The sequence below is a fragment of the Diaporthe amygdali genome, assembly GCF_026229845.1.
Source record: "Diaporthe amygdali strain CAA958 chromosome Unknown NODE_2_length_3802984_cov_64_841326, whole genome shotgun sequence".
NCBI classification, from domain to species: Eukaryota; Fungi; Ascomycota; class Sordariomycetes; order Diaporthales; family Diaporthaceae; genus Diaporthe; species Diaporthe amygdali.
The window spans coordinates 2,846,728-2,868,924 of record NW_026517022.1 but is presented as its reverse complement, the minus strand read 5'-3'; the positions used below and the strand labels follow the sequence as shown (position 1 = coordinate 2,868,924).

General features: G+C 49.9%; 9 protein-coding genes across 9 annotated transcripts; 4 read left to right on the top strand and 5 right to left on the bottom strand.

Annotated features, from left to right (window-relative positions):
* Nucleotides 1–72: 72 nt before the first annotated feature.
* On the bottom strand, nt 73–1,109 carry J7T55_012214 (nad-dependent epimerase dehydratase protein; the record flags this gene model as incomplete). Its single annotated transcript, XM_053137078.1, has 2 exons — nt 73–727; nt 796–1,109. 2 exons carry the CDS (start codon nt 1,107–1,109, stop codon nt 73–75), a joined length of 969 nt encoding a protein of 322 aa, XP_053000015.1.
* Nucleotides 1,110–1,667: 558 nt separating this feature from the next.
* Nucleotides 1,668–2,902, top strand: J7T55_012213 (ryl-alcohol dehydrogenase; the record flags this gene model as incomplete). Its single annotated transcript, XM_053137076.1, has 4 exons — nt 1,668–1,681; nt 1,798–1,885; nt 1,961–2,204; nt 2,292–2,902. The coding sequence occupies 4 exons, from the start codon at nt 1,668–1,670 to the stop codon at nt 2,900–2,902; spliced, it is 957 nt and encodes a 318-aa protein (XP_053000014.1).
* A 310-nt stretch (nt 2,903–3,212) lies between these two features.
* Nucleotides 3,213–5,013, bottom strand: J7T55_012212 (cytochrome b2; the record flags this gene model as incomplete). The annotated part of the gene is made up of 5 exons (XM_053137075.1): nt 3,213–3,373; nt 3,428–3,636; nt 3,700–4,085; nt 4,237–4,763; nt 4,875–5,013. 5 exons carry the CDS (start codon nt 5,011–5,013, stop codon nt 3,213–3,215), a joined length of 1,422 nt encoding a protein of 473 aa, XP_053000013.1.
* Nucleotides 5,014–5,450: 437 nt separating this feature from the next.
* J7T55_012211 (uncharacterized protein) lies at nt 5,451–6,503 on the top strand (the record flags this gene model as incomplete). Its single annotated transcript, XM_053137074.1, has 1 exon — nt 5,451–6,503. One exon carries the CDS (start codon nt 5,451–5,453, stop codon nt 6,501–6,503), a length of 1,053 nt encoding a protein of 350 aa, XP_053000012.1.
* A 1,191-nt stretch (nt 6,504–7,694) lies between these two features.
* Nucleotides 7,695–8,461, top strand: J7T55_012210 (F-box domain-containing protein; the record flags this gene model as incomplete). The annotated part of the gene is made up of 2 exons (XM_053137073.1): nt 7,695–8,093; nt 8,309–8,461. The coding sequence occupies 2 exons, from the start codon at nt 7,695–7,697 to the stop codon at nt 8,459–8,461; spliced, it is 552 nt and encodes a 183-aa protein (XP_053000011.1).
* A 550-nt stretch (nt 8,462–9,011) lies between these two features.
* On the bottom strand, nt 9,012–13,242 carry J7T55_012209 (uncharacterized protein; the record flags this gene model as incomplete). The annotated part of the gene is made up of 5 exons (XM_053137072.1): nt 9,012–10,194; nt 10,252–10,788; nt 11,511–11,540; nt 12,225–12,673; nt 12,733–13,242. 5 exons carry the CDS (start codon nt 13,240–13,242, stop codon nt 9,012–9,014), a joined length of 2,709 nt encoding a protein of 902 aa, XP_053000010.1.
* Nucleotides 13,243–15,312: 2,070 nt separating this feature from the next.
* Nucleotides 15,313–16,232, bottom strand: J7T55_012208 (Fumarylacetoacetase; the record flags this gene model as incomplete). The annotated part of the gene is made up of 2 exons (XM_053137071.1): nt 15,313–15,978; nt 16,053–16,232. 2 exons carry the CDS (start codon nt 16,230–16,232, stop codon nt 15,313–15,315), a joined length of 846 nt encoding a protein of 281 aa, XP_053000009.1.
* Nucleotides 16,233–18,832: 2,600 nt separating this feature from the next.
* On the bottom strand, nt 18,833–19,438 carry J7T55_012207 (uncharacterized protein; the record flags this gene model as incomplete). The annotated part of the gene is made up of 1 exon (XM_053137070.1): nt 18,833–19,438. One exon carries the CDS (start codon nt 19,436–19,438, stop codon nt 18,833–18,835), a length of 606 nt encoding a protein of 201 aa, XP_053000008.1.
* An 852-nt stretch (nt 19,439–20,290) lies between these two features.
* Nucleotides 20,291–21,829, top strand: J7T55_012206 (uncharacterized protein; the record flags this gene model as incomplete). The annotated part of the gene is made up of 5 exons (XM_053137069.1): nt 20,291–20,382; nt 20,457–20,739; nt 20,798–20,978; nt 21,130–21,362; nt 21,422–21,829. 5 exons carry the CDS (start codon nt 20,291–20,293, stop codon nt 21,827–21,829), a joined length of 1,197 nt encoding a protein of 398 aa, XP_053000007.1.
* Nucleotides 21,830–22,197: the final 368 nt, after the last annotated feature.

Below are 22,197 nucleotides of genomic sequence, written 5' to 3'. Positions count from 1 at the left end.
TTGGAGTCAAATATAATGTCGTGTTGACATTACTCCCCGGCTCACCTTTGACAAGAAGCAGACAAGACATGATTACCGCAAGCTCTCGGCATATTCATTCACAGTTTCCACTAACGTACGGTCCGCCACCAAGCCCAAGCCTTGTGCTCTCGATGTGTTAAATCTAGCAGGCCAACTTCCCACAATAGCTTCAACTTTTGGATCTCTACTCTCTTCGATCAACCCGACTGCCTGGTTTCCTCCTACCTTCTCCACAGCATCTAACATTTGTTGAACAGTCACAGTTATTCCGGGAAGGTTGAGGACTCTGCTCAAGCCAAACTTCTCTTTGGGTACATCTTTGACCCTGATGAGGTTTGCGACCACAGTCTTGGGGCTGCAGACCCACATTTCGAGATCGCGTGAAACGGGGAGGACACTCTTCTTGCCTTGCAGTGGCTCCCGAATAATGCCACTGGCGAAAGAGCTGGCTGCTGCAGATGGGGCACCGGGCCTGACGACGACAGTCGGAAGTCGGACAACACGTCCATCAAGGAGACCGCGCCTCGAAAAGTCGTTCAGATACGTTTCCACCATCAGCTTTTGAGCGCCATACGAAGACTGCGGCAGAGGGTTTGTGGATTCATTTGTGACGTCTCCGGAAGCAGTTGGTCCGTACACGGCTAGCGAGCTTGGAAATACCACCACAGTTCCAGGATGATGTATCCGCAGTTGGTCCAGAATGGCTCTGTCGGGGCGAGTCAGCGTCTTGCGTGTTTGGGAGACTGGACCAGCTAACAGGCAGAGATATCTTACCGGTGACTATCCCAATTCACCCGCCATCCGAGCTCCAAGTTGGCTTCTGCTCCACCGGACATCAAACCATGTAGGAGGTAGACCGCTTTGAAAGAGCCTGAGAGGAGAGACGCTACGGCAGACGGTTGAGTCAGGTCGCTGCTCGTAGCTGTGACACGGTTTAAATGTTGCGAAACCGATGAAGGAACCGGAGGTTCTATGACATCGGTCAAAGTCAAGGTGATGTTCGGTGATGATTCGAGCAGCGCTGCTGCTAGAACTTGTCCGATGAAGCCGGCTGCGCCAGTAATGAGAATCGCCTCATTTTGCGGCATTGTGCTGATGCGCTAGTTGAATGTTCGGACGAAGTTTTGTAAACAACTGACGAGAATACGACTTGGAAAAGCAGCGCAGGATAGTTCTCGTCTTTCGGCTAACACAAACTGATATGTGAAAAAATTATAAGCAACCATTGACATATTCACCCACCTACCACATGACATGTCTGTACAACGACCTAGCGTTTCGCGTTAGTCATCATTGCAGACTGGCTAGGGACAGGCTCCTTGCAAGGCCGAGCCATTGTATGTAAGGATCGGCAGTCATCAACGTTGGGCGCTCGTCTGCCGGAGAGAAAGCCGAGACGGCGTCGGAACCGGACGCCCCACCCGGTTGACCCTGTGCAGGGGCAACTGCCATGCAACGGCCGAGATTTACATCACGGCGTACCGAAATATGTGTTAGAAGTATACAATCAGTCCAATTCATGTCTTGTGTCTTCTTTCAGCAGTATCTCATATACGGCTGGCTACCTGAATAGTTGCGAATTCGCCGGACTCCTGTCAATGTGGCACTGAACACACGATTTGCGTCTCGTTAAACAGGATCAAGAAATGGAATACGCAAGGTAATGTCCTGTCAATCATCCGATTGCAGCAATTTTGTTAAATCCCAGTACAGACTTGGCAAAAGTGGGCTCAAGGTGTCCAAGATAATTCTTGGATGTATGTCCTTTGGTTCCAGTGAATGGGAAGGATCGCCATGGGTGCTGGATGAAGAGCAGAGTCTGAAGGTCATTAAAGCGGCCTGGGACGGCGGTATCAATACATGGGTAAGTCGTGAACATTTATCTCAGGATTTGATAGGCGGATGAATACTGGTTGCCGAAGTGGCTAATTCCTCGCAGGACACCGCGGATACCTACTCCAACGGTAAATCAGAGATCGTACTGGGAAAAGCGTTGAAGAAGTTCAACATCCCAAGGAGCAAAGTAGTCATCATGACAAAAATATTCAACCCCGTCATGGATGGTAACTCACGACCAGCTTCGATTAATGACGGCCCTTTGGTGAATCAAATGGGCTTGAGCCGGAAACACGTCTTTGAGGCTGTTGATCGATGCTTAGAGCGGCTTGGCACAGACTATATCGGTACGTATGACTTCTGGCGTAGCTCAAATTTCCTTCAACAGAAGTGGTTTGGTAGATTTAGAATGGCACCGCTAATTAATTGAGCAGACGTGCTTCAGATCCATAGACTCGATCGTGAGACAGAACCCGAAGAGATCATGAGAGCTCTGCATGAGGTTGTCACCAGCGGAAAAGTTCGTTACATTGGAGCTTCCAGCATGTACACATGGGAGTTTGCCCGCCTGCAGTACACCGCGAAGCTCCACGACTGGACTGAGTTCATCAGCATGCAGCCTTTCTACAACCTGCTCTATAGGGAAGAAGAGCGGGAGATGCTTCCTTTCTGCCGCGCCACTGGCGTCGGTGTTATCCCATGGAGCCCCTTGGCTAGGGGCATGTTGGCCAAACCAGTCAGTAAGGATGGGGACGATGCGCAGAAGTCAGTAAGAAGCAACACGGACTCCAAAACACAGAAGTGGTTCGCAGGTGCAAACCTGGACATCGTGGATGCGGTGGAAGCGGTGGCGAAGAAGAAAGGTGTTACCATGCCTTTGGTTGCTACGGCGTGGGTTTTGCACAAAGGATGCTCGCCGATTGTTGGCCTGAGCAGCGAGAAGAGAGTGAAGGAGGCTATTGATGCCCTGAAAGTGAAGCTTACGGATGAGGAGATACAATCTTTAGAAGCCGGCTATAGGCCTCGCAATATTGAAGGGATGTAGGAAGAACCACAGTCACACGGTAACCTTCATATCTAGACCTGATCATCACCCTTTTGGATATAATCGCACACGAATTGTGTCAACACTACAACATGGAATTGAGCAGTGATACAAGTTTTGTAGACTGTAGTCATCAAGGCACTACTCTACAAGCCTAGTACCCAGACTACCATGTGATATTCTAGAGTGGTGTTGACGTTTACGGTGAGCTTCCAAGACATTGAAATCCGGGTCTCTGGTGCCCATGAATGATACGTCTCCCAACATCAAGCTGAAAAGCCACAAGGATGTCTGTTCTGCATGATCTACATTACAGCCGTGCTTTATGTTGGAGTCCTAGCAAAGCAGGGAACCTCTGAGCTGACCGAATCAAGTGATCCACGTCAGCCGTGTTTAGGAACTCCGGGCCTGCTTGGTCCAGACTTGTTAGGCCACAGAGCTTCATTGAGACTTCGATCTCATCTTTCAAGACTGGAATATTTTTAGCACTCCATCAAACAGCCGCTTTTAAGAACTTGGACCTACTTTGGATGAGATGCTCAGCACCTTGCTGTCCGTACACTAGTGAATACAGGAACGGCCGACCAATGCCAACGGCTGTTGCCCCTAGAGCAATAGCTTTGAGTATATCTGTGCCTCGTTCGAACCCACCGTCCACGTAAACTTCAAGCTTGGAGAAGATCTCCGGACACTTGAGTCTTAATTGGAGAAGGTTCAAAATGGCTGGCTGGGAGCTAAATGGTATGTGTAAGTAAGAACCCATAAGGCATATGGTGGCTGGGAATGCTGGAACGTACGTATCCAAAGATCGACCGCCGTGGTTGCTCAAAAGAATACCATCAACGCCATATTCTACCGCGAGCTTTGCATCTTCGACACTTTGTACACCTTTCAACACTATCGGGAGGCCTGACTCCTCCCTTATCCATGCAAGGTCAGACCAAGTTAATGACTTGTCGATATACTGTCCCATCAGACGCCCTATACCGGCTCCCTTCTTGTCGTTGCTTGATGTGGCACCGCTTACTGCGGATTGAACTGCAGATTCGGTGGCTAGACGCTCGTCCGCCTCCCGCTTGCCCGGTACTGGCGCATCGACTGTCACAAAAATGGCTTTGATCCCCAGGCTCCGCGCTTTTCGGAGAAGATCTGTCGTTTTGTGGCGCTCAGAATTGACGTAAAGCTGGAAAAAGAACGGTTGTTGTGGTTTGCCACTTTGAACAATGGAAGACAACGGATAAGATGCATTATTTGATATCTTATATTCAGGTCTCAGTCCCATATTTTCGGAAGAGTAGCAAGGAAGTATAGTTGCGGGTGCTGCAGGTACTCACACATTGTATAATCCCTTCCTCGCCAGCCGCTTTCGCCAATGCGAGTTCGCCGTCTTTGTGTGCCAGTCTTGCCATTGCGGCTGGGCTGATAAAAAATGGGGCGCTTGTCTTGTGGCCCAAAATTGACCGTGTCTGATCTGTGTTCTTGACATCTCTAAGCACCCGGGGCTGGATCATGATACGTCTCAAAAATGCCTTGTTTTGGTGATGTGTGACCAGATCAGTTGCTGCGCTGCTATAAAAAGCCCAAGTTTTTCGAGAAAGCATTTTACTTGCGACTCCTTCGATATCTGCTGCGCTCAAAAGTGATTGAAGCGCAGGCAGAATATCTACAGACGAGTCCGCTGGTAAGTTGCGATCTCGCGAATTCTGAACCTCTTCGAGAGCTCCTGGAGGGGCCACATCGCTGGTGGCTTCAAGCAAAGACCCTTTGAATTTGTCCGGCGATAGATTTTCCTCTATGATCCCAGGTGCATGAACCTGGTCGTACTCAGATGTTGCATTTCTTCCAGCAACCGAGAGAAGAACTTTACATAGTGGCGTGTCAGCCGTTGCTCCGCTTGTTCATCTTTGAAGACAGGACAATCTCCAAAGTAGGGTGGGAAAATCGAGTCTATCAGTAGGCAAACGTAACATACTTTTCGCGCCTCCTGGATGCTCGTCCAGGAAATCTGTGAGATCCCAGACCTTGGAATGCACAGCGACCCAGCAATCTTGCCTTGTGCTGTGTTTCTCTAATTCAGTGCTCGAAATCTGCATTTCGTTCTTGGCGTCCATATTGTAGTGGAGTGGGTCTTTGCCTGCTTCATCAATTCGCACCTCATTCGATAGAATCAGAACGTTTCTGATGGATTGGCAAATTCATGTGTGGTTACGCGGAGATAACACCTACGGCCGTCTCAAATCTTCCCTAGTCGTAAATCGTGTTGATGGGGCAGTCTCACAACTCATCAGGGCCCATCGCCTCCGTGCCGGACCAATTCCCGGCTTGATGTCTGATCGGCTTTCTGCCCGAAGCTATTGGCAGCACGCCACCGAGCCTGTTCCGACTCCGCACTCGCCCGGCACTGACCCGAAGTACCTACGCAGACAGCCAAATTTTGTACTACCAGCAGATAAACTGCGCCTGTAAGTTCGGAGACGGACTAGGCATAATATAATTTTTATTGAGAAATATTGTCGACCTTCAAACTAGCGCCCTTGATACTGCGATAATGGCTAAGCCTATCGTGCTCCACATCGGTGACCCGATCAAATACAACCACGAATTCTATGAGAACGAATTCCTCAAGCGATTCGACATCAGACACAATGAAGATCTTGACAGGGCCTCATTCATAAAAGCCCTGAAGGACAAGAAATATGGCGAATTCTCGGCGATCTTTCGACCACATTTTCAAACGGGTGGAGAAATGGGACAATGGGACGAGGAGTTGATATCGCTTCTCCCTCCTTCGGTTCGGATCTTTGCTTCTGCCGGTGCAGGTTTCAACTGGGCAGATGTAGATGCATTGGGCCGTCGCCGAATCTGGTACGCAAATGGCGCTGGAGCCTCAGACGAGGCTGTTTCTGACACCGCCCTCTACTTCATCCTCTCTGTCTTCCGGAACTTCACCAGGTCGCAGATTGCTGCGCGGACTTGCGACCCGGAGGTGTTCAACGCCACGCACAAGCTTATTGCTACGATATCTGCAAACCCTCGAGGCCACGTACTGGGCATCATCGGTCTTGGTAACATCAGCAAGAAGCTGGCATACAAGGCAAAGACAGCCCTTGGGATGGAGATCCACTACTACGACGTGATCAGAGCGCCAGGGGAGATCGAAAATGGTTTGGGGGCGACTTTCCATTCTACGCTCCACAGCTTGCTCGCAACTGCGGACTGCGTCAGCTTGCACACCCCTCTGAATGCCCACACGCAGGATCTGATTAATGACGAAGCGCTTGCGGCAATGAAGCAAGGCGCTAGGATCATCAATACCGCCAGGGGCCGTGTGGTGAATGAAGAGGCTCTGGTAAGGGCCCTGAGAAGCGGCAAGGTATCTGCAGCTGCGCTAGATGTGCACTATGACGAGCCTCAGGTGTCAAAGGAGCTTGCCAAAATGGAGAATGTGACTCTGACAACCCATATCGGAGGTGGAGCTTTGGATACGAGGATCAATTTTGAGTTGAATGCTATGAAAAATATATTAGCAGTAGTAGGGGAGGATGGAAGCTGCATTGGCGAGCCACTGACCCCAGTGAACACAGATGCAGTAAAACGATAAGCTATGCCATTACTATGAGAATGGTCTCACCTTTAGTAATTAATTTTGAATTACGTAAAATGGTGTATACTAATTTGATTCTTCCGCCGACGAGGCCTCGAATCTGAAAGTACATCTTCAGTGTCAATTGCTCAGACATTGTTATGCCTTTTCAATCCTTTCCCTTGATCACAGCTTTGACAGTGCTATCGTTTCACTGACTTCGTAGAATCAACCTTAGCATCTTTTGTCATTATAACTAAGCTATATTATTCATGATTTGCCTTGGCTGTATATGATTTTGCGACGATGATTCGTTCACTTGAGGTCTAGCCTTACATTCCTGACTTTTTTCATGTAGTTCGAAAAACTCAGCAATATATTTCGGGCTCGTGAAAGAGGTATGCCGCTCGCAAATACAAATCCCCATCAACATCGAGTTCTCCATAACATTTTGGTAATGACATGCCGTTAATGAAACCGTTTTTGGTTGAATACACCGCCTTCACCTTTGCCTTTTGCTCTTATGATTGGCTCTAGCATCATCTATTCAACCTGTACACATCGCAGTCTTGGGTACGGTTCCATGTTATAGTGTCAACCACGTGGGCTACGTGACCAATTCATACTAGCAGGATAATCATGTGTCACTTTCATTGCTTTTTCTAGGATGACGCCTTCTCACTATGCATCTATCTCACTTCAAGTTGAGAAGGCTTGTCTGTTGAGGTGTTCAGGTCACTTGCCACCCAATTCTGATGGCGAAATAAATGGAAGTTAATGAAAAATCAGGGCCGTGCGGGAATTTAGGCACCCAATGCGCCAGCACTGGGTGACTCACAGCCAATCTAATTCACTGGTATACTATTCAAACTGGAAACGAGCATCGTCGCTGAGGATTAAAAAGATAGTAGAAAGGAAACGGTCACTGAAAATGAATGAGTTCGTTTTCGGCGGGTCTTGCTTCCTTTCGGAGCTAGCGCTCCATCGCGCGCTGATTTAGGCAGAGCATCATTGATGTGGGGCAGCAGGCAGCAGACACCAGTGAGCCTATATTTGCGAATAGCGCCTTATTGATGAAGACGTGCCTAATGGGAGTAAGTTCTTAAACAACCTCACCTCTTCAACTACCTACTTTGATCTCATTGACAACTCTCACCAAGTCGCCAACCCCTGAAGCTCATCCGACACATTCACGTCGCAGATCCAATTATGTCCGGCCTGAATACTTCTCTGGCGGCGTCGTCGCAGGCGCTATCACAGTTCTCGTTTTCCTTCTTCATCAGATTGCCAGCCGAACTTCAACTGGAAATTTTATCCCACTGCCAACAAAACGACCTCATCTGCCTATCCCTGTCATCACACTCCCTCCGCGCCTTGACGCTTCCCTTGATTCCAGCAAAGCCATGGCTGTTATCTTACGACCAGATACATCCCTCAGACGCCATCCAGTGTAAATGCGGCGATGACAGCATGACTGGTGTAGGCCAGAACAACTATTCGCACCGCAGAAAGCGCCATATCTACGAGTACTCCAACAAAACCACCCCACATGGCCCGCCTGGATGCACAGACTGGTCACCGTGTCGCCCGTATCCCGCCGACCATGCGGTATGTCGCCGGCGCGGGTGTAGACACTGTACGTGCACTACCTGTCCGCTGTACACGAGAATGCGGGACTGGATGGGCGATCGGAAATATTGTGCCTCGTGCCGCAAGTTCACCAAGCGGCCGCAGTCAAAGAAATACAAAGGGAGATGTGAGTATCCATGTTACTATAAATGCGTGTTCGCTGACTGACGCCGGGACTCTCCCCACTCTCCCAGGTTTACATGGCCGCCCTCAGACCCGCAGGATCCCAAATAATCACTGGGTGGCGAGGAAAGGCCAATCATATGGCAATCGCTGGTGGCGAAGATGGGGAACCTGCACTGTTGATAGCTGGGGTTATCCGGAAGGGGACAAGACGGCAGATATGAGTAGGAGAAGGAACGCAAGGATTGTATAGAGAGATTGTGGGCATTAATCTATTGATCGATAAGATTTGTCATCTTTCCCTCCATCACAAAATCACCCATCCACAATGAATCGCCGTTGAATACAAATATTTTTCAAAGAAAATGTCTTGGTGGAAAGCATAGAGACGATTACAATACAAGCTGGGAACTGCACATTACTAAAGCCGAGCGAGATGGCTTCCACATCAACCAATTGTGTTTTGATTGGCTTGTGTAGTCATTATACCCCTGAGAAGCTCTATTCTCCAACAAGACTCACAAAAAGTGCCTTAAAATGATACAAGGGATGGGAATATCGAGAAGAGATCGAAGAGTGCGAAGGTGTTATGAAAGGTACTACAACTAGATCTCCACAATATTATACGTTTACTTTAGAGATGTTGCAGAGAGAACCCACCAAGAGCGGAAACTGGGATGTCTTTTGGTACGAGCAGTTGAATTAAACTGTCCAGGTACTATAATTGCGCTATCCTACAGGTTTCACTTGGAAGGTCGTTGTTCATGTAGTATTTCAGTCTGATGCTCGTCTAGCCTGACTGCAAGACGCCGGGACTCGCGTAACATAAAGTCCCGCAAAGCCAATGCCTGCCTCATGTATTCCAAGAACGTGAGAGAGCAGATTGCAGAAGCAATCATCGTACGCCACTCCCCGGCGCAGGACATCATAATATATCTGACGTGGAGATCTCGAATAGTTTGGTAGAACAGCAGTTTCCTGATCTGCCATACTGACAAGAGCATACACCTTGTCCCTCAGATCCGTGCACTCCCAGCCTTGAAATGTCTCTATAAGTGTCTGGAGTTTGGGCGTAGGCGTCTCTGGGTGCCTCCAATGGGCTCTCTGCCAGACCATAACAAACGCTGGGCTCTGCAGGACTTCTTTGACGAAGTCGTGGTTTTCGAAGCGGTCATTCTCCTCGATGGTCTTCATAGTGAGGTACAGTCTGTCGAATACCGGCCAATCGATGCGCTGAGAGCCACACCATACCGTGAGTCTGTTTGCGTGGATGATCTCCTGAATAATCCACATGCGTCTCCAATACGGTCTTTCGCAGAGATCTCTTACAGCCTTGCCTTCTTGCCTGTCCCAAATGGGATGACCATCGCCGGACTGCCGCTTTGGGGGATTCGCCCCTTCATTCGCGAGGAAGTCCATAGCTAGACGACTATTTTCAGATTCGCGACCCAGCCAAATGTAGACATTTGAGGCCATCGAATAGATCTGTTTCATCAGACTAACTTGGTGATTGCGCTCGTTCACGTTGCTCTGATCAATGCAAATAGCATCAATCCAGAAGAGTCGAGGCTTTTTCAGGCTGAGACTTCGACAGTGAAGAAACCACCATAGATTCTCCCCTATCTCCAAATCACATTCTCTTTCGATAGTGATTTTGCGAGTCTTGGTCGGTTTCCCCCAAGCATAGGACAATGCAGTGTATTTTGGACACGACTTGATGTCAGAATAAACAAAAGAACCGCTAATCTGACCGCCATGAGCAGCCTGATTAAGTCGAAACAGTCTGATCTGGCCTTCAGGTCGAGTCAGTGGCTGATATGGCCGCTTGCCTGGATCTGGCGGAATGTACTCCGATGCCAACGCAGAGCGCGCGGGTTGCTCGTGTCCAACAATGAATCTGATCTGTTCCGAATCTCTCCGTTGGCAGGAGCCCGAAGTTTCGACACTGCTTCTTCTCCTGTCCAAAGGCTGTGTTTCCATTGCAAGCAACACCTTTTTATTTAGTTGTTCCAACCTTTTCACACCTTCTTCGGCGACGTCGCTGAGCTTGATGGGAGCAGCTTTAGGCTCTTGGAAAACTGAGTTCCGGGGAGACGGAATCTCGTAATTTTCGGCGTTCTCTAGATACTGCGTGCAGCTTCCTGTATCGAAACCCTTCCATGTGGCAGGAGGATCGGTATGCCCGAGCCTCGGTACACAGCTTCGTCGATGGAACCATCGCGAAGAAGGCGCAGTTCCGTCGGGCCCATATCGTCCTCTGTAGATATCACAGTCAATCTCTGAAGACTTTTCCAGGTTTTGCCTTTTGTGTTTTGGGTCGTGCTGGCACGACGCATCCGATACAGGCAATGTAACCTGGGCCTGTGCCGGGGCTGTGAGGGCGGTGTTGCTGTCGGCATGGATTTGTCCATCATCTTCGTTAAGCGAGACACAATTGAAGTGCTTCAGAGAGCGCGGAGTGGATTGAGTAACGTCGTATTCGTAGATGAGGCTTTGCATCTGTTGCACGAGAAACTCAGAAGACAGCTTTTGCCGAGTTCCAGGTATCTCGCTGCTGCAAGAGTATCGGATTCCGGAATAGGTCCCCATTGTTTGATCATATATTGAAAAGCTTATTCAGTAAAGTAGAGTCTCGAGAGGCTGTGACAAAATTCAATTCGACTTCGAAGTTGATTCGTCTGCCCAAGGAGAACTGCTTATACCTGCATAGGTCGGTGTTACCGACGGCTGTGCTGCAGCCACGGGTGGGTCAATTCTGCAAAAGAGGCTACAGTACATGCCCCGAGGCAGCCAATGCGCGTCTTGAATTCCAGGACAGATACTCAGGTGCGTCAATCCACTTTAACGACCGCGCCACAGTTCTCAAGTGGAAAAAAGCCCCGGCCCTTGTGCCGGCCATCGTGCTGATTCCTACATAAGGTCTCAGCCAATGGTCGCCAGAACAGTCTCGCGCTCATCCTACGGCTTACCCGGTAATAATTAGCCTCGCGGCATTCCCGAAGCTTGCTTGTCTTCTTTCATTTTGATCACTTGCGCAAGACGACTTATCTTCATGTTCGAAGTCACCAGATGTTTCGCCACGTCACTCCGTCAAAATGAGCAGTCCTCTCCGTGTGCCTGCATGTTGAGGCTCATCCATCCAACCCATCAGTTCCCAGCAAAGTCTCTTCCATTTTCCCCACATAGGTTTTGGGGCTTGGCTTTGTGTCGAGACCCACAGCTGCAGTGACAGCAGGGCAAGCCTGTTTCGGGAGCCTCGAAGGGCACACTCACTCGGAGGTCATCCATACCCCTGTCCTATGACTGAATCAATATCAGTAAGTATTGAGATGTGTAACGAGGCTTCTTGTGCCGGCCACCCTGAGGTCGTCAACTGCGTGAGACGCGCATGCATTCCAGATCTCTCGGTACGTCGAAAATGTAACCAGCGTAGGACAGATACCCGAGCGTCTAACTAGAATTAAGTTTCAACAGGCGAGCAGTCGTGCTTAGCCGTCATAAGATGTGCCTGGCCAGTGAAAGGCAAAGTGATAAATGTTTTTGGTGTAACAATTTGGTGAAATCATCCTCACAAACGCCCTCTGCCGGTTGAGTAGCGCAAAAAATAGCTCAAGAATTTGGCAAGATGCTGAATACAAGCGAATACCTGACGCCCTTGGCTTTTACTCCGGCTGGGACAGTTTTACTCAATTTGACGCTCTTTCTATGGACCTCTTTCATGCTACATTCGTGTTCGAATTCTCCCGGTCATCACAGCTACCACTACAGACACAGATCGCAAAATTTCATAGTGGAAACCAATACTCCAAGACAACACTCAGTACTATTTCCTCTTTGTCGTCTTGTCGACCTTTGTCAACTCCGACTCCTGCCATCCTGTAGTTAGGGTGGTAGGATTTACCGCATTGTAATGGCATCTCGTCATCACCAAACTAAGTCGATTGCTGGGCGCTCACACAAGCAGCGATCCCGTCACTCTCTACTAACACTGCATTACCTCCAGAGTTATCAGACTGTTGCACAGTCTGCCTCACCGCGGTCGTGCACCGAGCGGCAACGCCATCCACAGCAGCCGCGGCTACCGTAGCGTTAACCGACAGCGCAGCAGTGATCGCCTTCTGGGCATCAGCCGCGTTCGGGTGAGCTGCTGCTGCTTTTGCGCCCAGTGCGAAAATAGTACCCTTGGCATTAGATTCGCCCTGAAGGTCAGCTGCCTTCTTAGTGAGGTTCACAGTCTGCGCGAGCTCAGCGAGCTGCGCTAGGTCCCCCTGTTCAGCCTGCGCGACGACGACGTCGCCGGAGACTTGAGACCCGGCCAAGTGAGAGGCTATCTCGGCTTCGGTAACGTCAGCCACCAGCATGTTTGTCGAAAAGATACAGCCGACTGGGTCAGCCGAGTCATCGCAGATGAAGCCATCACCGGTGGGATCGCCGATCTGTCACGTTAGTGATATTGTCACAAAATTCAAATTTGGTGTTTTTTAGGAAAACTCACAGTTCCGGCGGGGAAAGTGCCAGTCTGGATTGCAAGATTCGGATCCGCACCAACGGCCTGGAGTTGAGTCGCAAGGTCGAGAGTAATCTGCTTGTTTCCAGCGGCGTCAGGTGAGGCTGGATCCTGGTGCTGCTTGACAGCCGCAATCTCTGGGTTCACGGCGGTTTCGTCGCAGGCCTCAGAAGCGCCCCCAACTGGAGTAGTATTGCGCTCCAGTGCGCGAAACATGAGGGCATTTGCCATGCCTGCGGTGTTGTTCGCAGCCTTGGCGTTGGTGAAGGCCTGGTCGGCAATGTTCTGTTGCAGGCATTTCAGATTGGTGACTGTGCCGCCACCACTTTTGGCACCTGCATCGCCTAGTAGGCCGAATACTGCATTCTCTATCTGGAGCGGATTGTTTAGTTCCAGCATCGTCTGAGTGGCCTGCAAAATGGCCTCATGCGAGTGCTCCTGTGGAGCCTCTGAGGCCACAAGGCTCGCAAGAAAGAGAGTGACGACGACGGTCTTCATTTTGTTAATCAATTAATGAGCGTATGTCTTTTATAACCGCGATGATAAAGGCCTGCTTTGGTTGTATTGAATGACACACGAATGAGCGTAGGAAAAGACTGGGTTCACAGAACTCATAAAGAATGGGAAGCACAAGTTAGAAAGGAGCGTTGTTGCAAAAACGGACATTGACAACAGCGCAAAGACCTGGAGAACTACCACGATATAAGCAAGTCTACCAAGAGAAGAATTGAGCCTAATACGAAGCGCAAGAAGTATTGCACTCACGCTTTCTGCCAAGAGGGGTTCCCCGGTGTCAGACAGTGATACCCCGAAGCTGCCGCAAAGCACCATTTCAAGGGGTTGCGTCTCAGATCATACAGGAAAAAACTCCGCCGGAAGACAGAAATGTACTGTATGAATATCGCTTTGAGGTGGTATTGGGAAACACCTTAGTCGTGCAATGTGCCTGTGAGATTCGGATCGGATGGGATACATTCGGGAGTGGCCGTTAGAGTTTGGGGTTGAAGCATTCAGACGATTCAGTCCTTCTTGGCGGGCTGGCGTCTGGAACACCTCCTGCGAAGCTTTTAATGCGTTAGAGGGCACGTCTAATTCTTAGACTTTTGGGGGCTGTCAGATTCCATGCGCCTTAACTCTGCCCAAGACCGGACTACGTCCTAAGTAGCGGCCAAGAGCGTGTCATCTAATATTCGGCCTTCTCTATCTTACTGACATACCGAATACGCGTCGACCTTGTAAAAGCAAGGAAGAGAGTCATATGATGCCGTACGCGCTTCTGGCTCCGGACCTCTGTGAAATAGCTAAGCTCTGTACAAGAGTCTCCTGAAATTCCGAGCCGTTGATCCTGTTTTTCTGAAAGTACCGTCACCCGATTCATTGCCCGACTCTGAGCCAGTGGAACCTAATAGCGGCACAGGATTCATCGGTGCATGAGAAAAGGCAGTCCACTTGTCCTTCCCGTCAAGTGCGTAAGGTCAGAACTTGTGAACCGGGTGGAATCGGGTGGCGTTAATATTTGGTTTCCCCCTCGTAAATTACATGGCTACGGACTGTCCCGACAGAAGATACTCATAACGGACTTCAAGGTTAGAAGGGGAGAGTTGCCAGAGTCAGCACAAGAATAACTTCATTAATCTCAAAGCTTTCTTTAATTGTACTTGAACCTACGTAATGATGTCAACAGCTCTGCTCGCGTGTCAAGCCCCAACGGATGCACCATTCATTACCACCTCTACTGCTTGTCATGGACCTGGTATGTATAGGCCTTTGTAGCCGAGGACGATGCCACACTGCCTTCTCGTCGGGTAGGGGCAGTGTTCGTGGCAGCTATGGAAGCCATAAAGGATATAGGGTCTTCTCGTAGATCCATTGAGTAAATTTGCGCTTGCTAGAATGAATGGATAACAAATGGCCAGACTGTATTTCAATTTTTGTTGAAAGCGAGGCGATTCTTTACATATCTTGAGACACAAGACTGTTTGAACAGACTGACCCACCACAGCACGTTTCCCAAGATATAAAGCTTCATCCTCAACCTTGCTCCTTTCAAAATTTACCATACAGACCATGCGAGCCACGATCTGGAGACAACATGTATGAACGAGGCAGGAATAATGTCATGGGATAGGTCGGGTAGAACATATAACAAGTACGTCTGCTAGGTATGCTTCCACAAGGCTTGACAGGTTTAATTGGCGTGGATATCAAGATCGGGCACCAGGGCATCTTTTTCGCGCCGGTGCATAGGAAAAAACAATGCTGCTGGGATTTCCGAGAAACCGTGTTCACTGACAACCTCTCCTGAATACCATTGTCACACTGCTTGAGACCCTACGGGAATATTCGTACAATTCTGCAGTGTAGAAATTTTGGTTATCGTCGCCGTGAAGCTGATCATGCCTCGAGGGCACAAGAGTATCATCGAGACATCGATGGGATCGATCACGCGGGGTTACAAGTCAAGAGAGTAGGACAGTAGGCCGCAGAACATACATTCAATCTCGTACCCACTATCTAGATTCTCTACAGCGGAGCAATACATTCGAAAAGTTGCGTGGAGAAGTGTTTTCAAAACCCCACAAGCTTATTCTCCATGGTTCCAATCTGGCTCGTCGCAATCCTGACCACGTCGCCGTTCTTCAACCAAGGCGGCGGCACCCGCCTGCTTGCAATGCCACTCGGCGTCCCAGTCATGATGATTGTGCCCTTGCGCAGTGTATATCCATTACTCAAGAACTCGACGATTTTGAACACATCGAATACCATATCACCAGTGCTCGTGTGCTGTCTCTGCTCTCCATTGACCCACAACGTCAGGTCAATCTGCGAAGGATCCACCCCCGAGGCATGCGCATTCAGAATCGTCGGCCCAATGGGTGCAAACGCATCAAACCCCTTACCATAGCAGTACTGGCCCCCCGAATGAGGCGGGCGCTGCCAGTACCGCGACGACAGGTCGTTACCGCCAGTGTAACCGAGAATATACTCCTTGGCGTCAGCGGCTTGCACGTTTTTGCAGTCTTTGGCGATAATGAGGCACAGCTCGACCTCATAATCCATGAGGAGAGCGTGCGCGGGGATCGTGATGGCGTCGTAGGGGCCGGCGAGCGCGTCCGCGGGCTTGACGAAGACGACGGGGCTTGGAGGGATTTCGTTCTTCGTCTCCACTATGTGCGCGAGATAGTTCATGCCGACACATGGGATCACGGGCGTTGTGTCGAGTGGAGCTAGAACCTAGTTTGTTTCGTATCTTGTTAAAAGCCAGGATCTTTGGTGCCATCCGTGGGTTCTGATGCACACAAACGCACTTTCTTGATGGTACTCGTCTTGCCTGTGATCTTCAGACCACCGTCTAGAGGATGGCCGTCGAGGACCTTCGCGGTCGAACCAACTAGGCTGTCAAGTTTGTCCGGCAACGCATCTCCCCACTGGATTTTGCCAGTCTCATCCTCAAAGCGGATCAGGTTGGTGAACGGTTGTCCTGCCATGACGAAGGAGCATCAAGTGCGCAATGCTTCATTAAAACGAAATGGTATATCTACGAAAAACATTGTGAATATTTGCCCATGTTTCGATGTTGGCATGGGCGCTTCAAGTCAAAGTTGAGACCTCATCGAGACCCACTCATGGAACCTGTCATTCGTCGCGCGTTGGGGGATTTCGGAACAATGGGGTACCGAGATTGCGCCAGCAGCAGCACAGCAACCAAGTCAGGTCTGCAGCTGACCTATATGATGTTTCCTGTGCTGGGGAATGATTTAATTGGCTGATGTATTTCTCCCTGGGATCAAATAGCCACCTGGACCTTCATGAGATGTAGATGATTAAATCCAGCCTGTCATGTCACTTGAGGCCGAACTTTGATCATGGTGTCTGTGGCAGATCGAGTGCTTCTCTCACGGCCTATACTATGACAGCAGCAAAGGCAGGTTTGGACTTCGGCGGGAATGGCAGGTCTTCAGACAAACATTTTCAAAATTGGGTCGGCTTCCGGGGCCTTTGGGTTACCCAAGCCCGCGGCGAGGGTTTCCACAACGCGCCGAGACGTATACTTTGTGCAGTAATTTAGGCCGAGTTAATTTAGAGGGAAAAAGTCAAACGAAGGTGAGACTCTCCCATAATTCTCCTGGTCTATCGTGGACGACGTGGCTGACTCTAGCCCTCGCCAACCCGTCATCAAGTTGGGCCAAGGTTTCTTGAGAGACACCCCTCGTGTTCAAAGCCGAAAACCTTTCCCGTCATCCTCCTGATAACGAACTTCCGCCTCACTGCAGCGGTTAAAACCTTCCTCACTTCGTGATAGACGGAGCAAAAAGCGGTTTTGACCGTGTTGACTGCAACCAATATGCCCCGACAAAGGCAGGTAACCTCAGCCCCCCTTCCCCAACCACACACCCTCCCCGAACACCCAGCGGCCATGTGCCTTCTGTAGGGGAAGGCAACCAAACTTGCCAGCGTCACAAAAGGCTGCCGCGCATTAATCCTCTTGTATAGGGCAAAATGAGTTTGAAGAAAGCGATCGCGGACGTATACTCGGAGCTCTTCGACCGACCTATAGATCTTTAGAAGTGCCCATTACGACGGGCGTAATTTAACGAAGGTAGGGTGGAGAAGATGTCCCAGCTAATTTTCTGCTGAGAACGGGAGCAGTCACTGAGGTGAGGATTTCAATAGGAATGCTGAGTGCATTCATGGAATTTCTTGACCAAGGAGATGAAGTTATTGTCTTTGAACCCTTCTTCGACCAGTACATTTGCGCAGTGTTGCCTCGCCTACCTGCCACCAGGGCATTCATATTCTGTCATGACGAGCCTACCTCGGAATGACCATCTCCATTTTAGGTATATTAGAAACATCCAAATGCCAGGAGCAAACGTCCTGTACGCCTCGCTCGTGCGTCCAACAGCTGGTGACATGGAGAGGGCGTCGGGTGGACATGGACCAGTTGCAGAGGTTGATCACTCCGCACACGAAAATGATCGTGCTGAATTCTCAGAGTCTCGCTCTGAGCGTCAATAATCTGGCTCTTCTGAGATTGGCCTTGGGAGTCCATGAAAGGGAATAGAGTAAGCAGGAAAAACGCTAGTACGGACTGGCAATGCATGTGCAGGAACGATCCTATCGGGAAAGTATTCACGCGAGATCAGCTTCTTGCTATCGGAACCTCCGTGTGAAACGCAACATCATCATGCTTTCTCACAAGGTGAGTTCCAAGCAGATATAACAGGAGCAGAAGGCTGTAGAAGGCATCACTAGCTGATGGTCTGATCTCTGCAACACAAGGTCTACGATATTCTCATGTACGTCAAAGATTCACGCCTTTTCACACTATCCACTTAGAACGACTCACGCTCACGATCGGGTCGGTGAGCAAGATGTTCTACTGCGCAGGTTGGCACGTGGGATGGTTCACTGGGATCCCGCATCTCATACAGTAAATCGCCGCCTCTCACACGAGCATCTGCTATAGAAGTGCGAAGCCGCTCCAAGAAACCGTGGCAATTACTTTGAACCAGGCGTGTAGACTTGGGCTTTGGAAAACAAGCCGCTTGGAGATACAGGGCAAGATGAAACGAGATTTGGGATGTTGGGGATACTGGTGAGTTTTACCAAAAAGGAAAAATCACCATTGACTTGGTGATCGGTGATCGAGGTGTGCTACGGAACTAACGCCAGAAATTATAGTTCTCCGTCCCAGAAGGCGGGTACTTTGTTCTCGCGAAACTAAACAAGATCAAAATAACGGACGACTATGAGTTCCCTGCTCCTATCATAGAGACTTCAAGTTTATTTACTTATGTTTCCAAGAGCTGGGGACAGCTTCCCAACGTCGCTTTTTGGCTTTCACAGTGCGGTTGCTTGCTGATCCATGACACTAGAGCTGTACATTGACGAGCATGCCCACATGGTGCACGATTTTCTATGGTTCGCGGTATGTAAAAATGATGATGTTTTGGAGGATGCAAAGGCGAGACTCAGAGGCCTTGAGAAGTTCATGAAAAAATAGCGTGTCAATCTATATCCAGGTTACACAATAGTCCTTTGTCGTCAAAGCTCCAACCTCGGGAATCCAACGATAAAAATACGATCATGTGACAGATATATATCCTTCTGCCCTTGAAGTCCTGGGCCCGATGTTGGGCCTCTTCTTCAGCTCAGTAACACTTTCGCCGTCTTCCAAGCGCCGAATAAGCTCTTCCGGCACGAAATCCACTCCCATCGGATTCTCAACGAACTCCGCACTATTCATGAATTCGGTCGCCTCCTGCGCCGTGCCAAAATTGTCCACCTGCGTCTCGACCTCATTCCCGTCCGGGTCGGCATAGTAGATGCTCGTCGTCGGCCCATGGTTAACGCACCACGAGGGCTTGATGCCCAGTTTGCGGCGCTGCACATAAGCCGTCAGGAGCTCGTCGAGCGTTTCGTAGGCAAATGAGACGTGCGCGAGCCCGCACGAATTGGTGGCGTCGCCACCGCGTGGGATGGTACCCGGTCGGCCAGTGATGGCGATGCGGTGGTGTTCGTCGTCGTAGGTGATAAAGCTGAGGACCTCATTTCCCCAGACTACACGCCCGCCGAGGAAAGTCACGTACCAGTTGACCATGGGCTTGTATTTGTCAGGCTGAACGCGGAGGACTATGTGACACATCCTCTTGGGACTGAGGACAGTGCCACTGGCGTCTCGGATAGCCATGGTGTCTTTAGGTGGAATTGTTCAGGCCGGAGATGACTTTGTAGAAAGGACATTAGATTGCTACACTTTGATGCGAAAGAGGGTAGGACGCCGCGAGTGAGGCTCAAGCCGGCCCATGACCATAGTCAATGCTCAATCTGCCTAGATCTTGATGATCTTCTGCTCGGAGATATGCCGCAGGGCATACATTGTATCCTTGTTTCTTCGGCTCATGCTTTTGCGGATAATTGGGGTTGCCGAGCGGTGATATACTTAGCGACCTCACGACTTTGCGGAACTCCACGGAACCATGCCCGCAACCCGGGTCTCCAAGTGTTGGGGGTTTGGGGGTTTGGGAGTTTCCGGACCGGAACAATCGAGAAAATCTGCTAGCATCTCACACTGTACAGTGCTCTTTGTTAGCTCGTGACTTCTAGCTACAGAGCTAGGATTAGGCAGGACATTCGGTACATAGAACGACCTTCTCTGCACTAGATGCAGAGCAAGAAAAAGCAGTACCAAAGTGGGATTTCAAAGTTCCAGAATTCGAGTGTCTACTTATTCGTGTGCCAAGGTGGCATGTCTGGTTGATATTCGCTTCTTATTGGCCGTCAAGGTATATGTGACCTTTTGAGCAGAAGTAGACCAGGCACAAATTACAGGGTTGAGCTCTCTACGCATGCAGAAACCCGGCAGTTTTGGGAGACCTCCGATTCAGCCAGCCATGAAGGCAGGGAAACGAGATAAAAAATACCATGTGAAGTGGCATATACGTGAACGATTGCCTTGAGAAGCGGCTTTTCTTGCAGAGTTTGCCGTTCTTGCCTTCTCTTCCTCTCCTGGCGCAACAAAATTGAAGACCTGCTACTCAGCATGACTGGACGAGTTGCATTTGTGACGGGTGCCAATGGCATTAGTGGAAACGCTATTATAGAGCAACTCATCCGGACAACGAGGGAGGAGTGGTAGGTGCTCTATTTTCCTCATCATTCGTCGGTCTCTTATCTACTCCGTAGTGCCCTCTGACGAATACACACAGGTCCAAGATCGTGATCACGTCCAGAAGACCCCTATTTTACTACTGGCAGGATCCTCGCATCGAATTTATTGCCGTGGATTTCTTGGAACCTTTAGACAGCATCATCAAGCAGCTCAGCATAGTCTGCGAAGACGTCACGCATGCATTCTTTGCGTCGTATATCCATGTTGCCGACTTCAAGAGCCTGCGCGACGAGAATGTGCCACTCTTCCAGAACTTCCTGCAAGCCATAGATATCGTGGCGCCCAAGCTACAGCGCGTCTGTTTACAAACAGGTAACAAGGTAAAAATCGGTCTGTCACTATAGAAGGCTAGGCGAGTGCTGATATTGGCCAAACCAGCATTATGGATGCCACCTGGGCCCCGTCCCTATTCCGCTCAACGAATCTCTTGGACGGCTGGACAAATCCGGCACAAACTTCTACTATGACCAAGAAGACGTTCTGTTTGAGCTCGCAGCGAGGCGACCATGGTCCTACAATATTGTACGGCCCCACGCCATCGTGGGCTACGCTCCTGGAGGTGAGTGGGAACTTCTAGCACCGTAGTCCGACTGCGCAAGACCGTTTGCAGCACGGCACGCAGAAGAAAACCAAGTGATAAAGAAGTGCAAGCCAGGACTGACACCTACGCTTCGATCCAAAAGCAAGTGGCATGTCTCAAGCAATGACAGCCGCCATCTACTTCCTGATATGCCGCGAACTGGGTGAGGAGCCCAAGTTCCCAGGAAACGAGTCGATCTACAACGACCTCGATGACAGCTCCTCCGCAACCAGCCTGGCGGATCTGACGCTATACGTTACGACAGAGGAACAAGCCAAGAACGAAGATTTCATACACACCAACGGCGATGTTTACATGTGGCGCTATTTCTGGCCATTTCTCGCTTCGCATTTCGGCCTCAACGTAAGCTTCAAGACTTTGCATTTGCCACTGCGACAACTGACACTCATTGATCGGGTAAGGTTCCAATCACACAATTTAGCAAGGCCAAGGGCACCACCAAAACCTACGACAACGAAGTCTTGCTGGTGGAGTGGGCTATAGACAAGAGGCCCGTCTGGGAGAAAATATGTGCCAAGTATGGCGGCAAGCCCGAGGCTTTCGATTGGGGAACATGGCAGTTCTTTGAGTGGTCCTTGGGTAAAACCTGGCCCACGGTTGCAAGTAATGCCAAAGCTCGCCGGTATGGCTGGAAGCGCATCGATAACACGTATGATGCGTGGATTGACACGTTCAAGACGCTCGCCAACGCTGGTGTCATTCCAACCCAGGCAGCCCTGTGCGCTTCTGGTGGAGAGGATGCTAGCCAAGCAAGACCGCCGCCAGCGGACGAGAGGAACTGCTTGACGAAGAATGGGAATACTGCCTAAGGGTGATTGGTAGATGCTCGGGTGCTGGCAACGTCTCAGAACTTAAATCTCATATTGGCGACTTCCACATTTCCATACTTCTCGCACTTTGAAACAATGTTTTCTTCCAAGGAGGATTGATTCTAAACACCTCGAATAAAGTGTTCCTCAACCAGGTAGGCACCCATACTCATGCGCGAATAAACTGGACCCACGAACTGGGAACTTGAGAGCACAGCTGCTTCGGCATAATTTACTCTCGGCTCCCCAAATTGACCCAGCCCACGGGACACCAATGTAACTTACAATGAGACCATCTTACCTCCTTGGAAGCAGAAGCTGCAAGGGCCCCACCTGGCTTCCCCTCCTACTGTTCCTTGTTGTCCAAA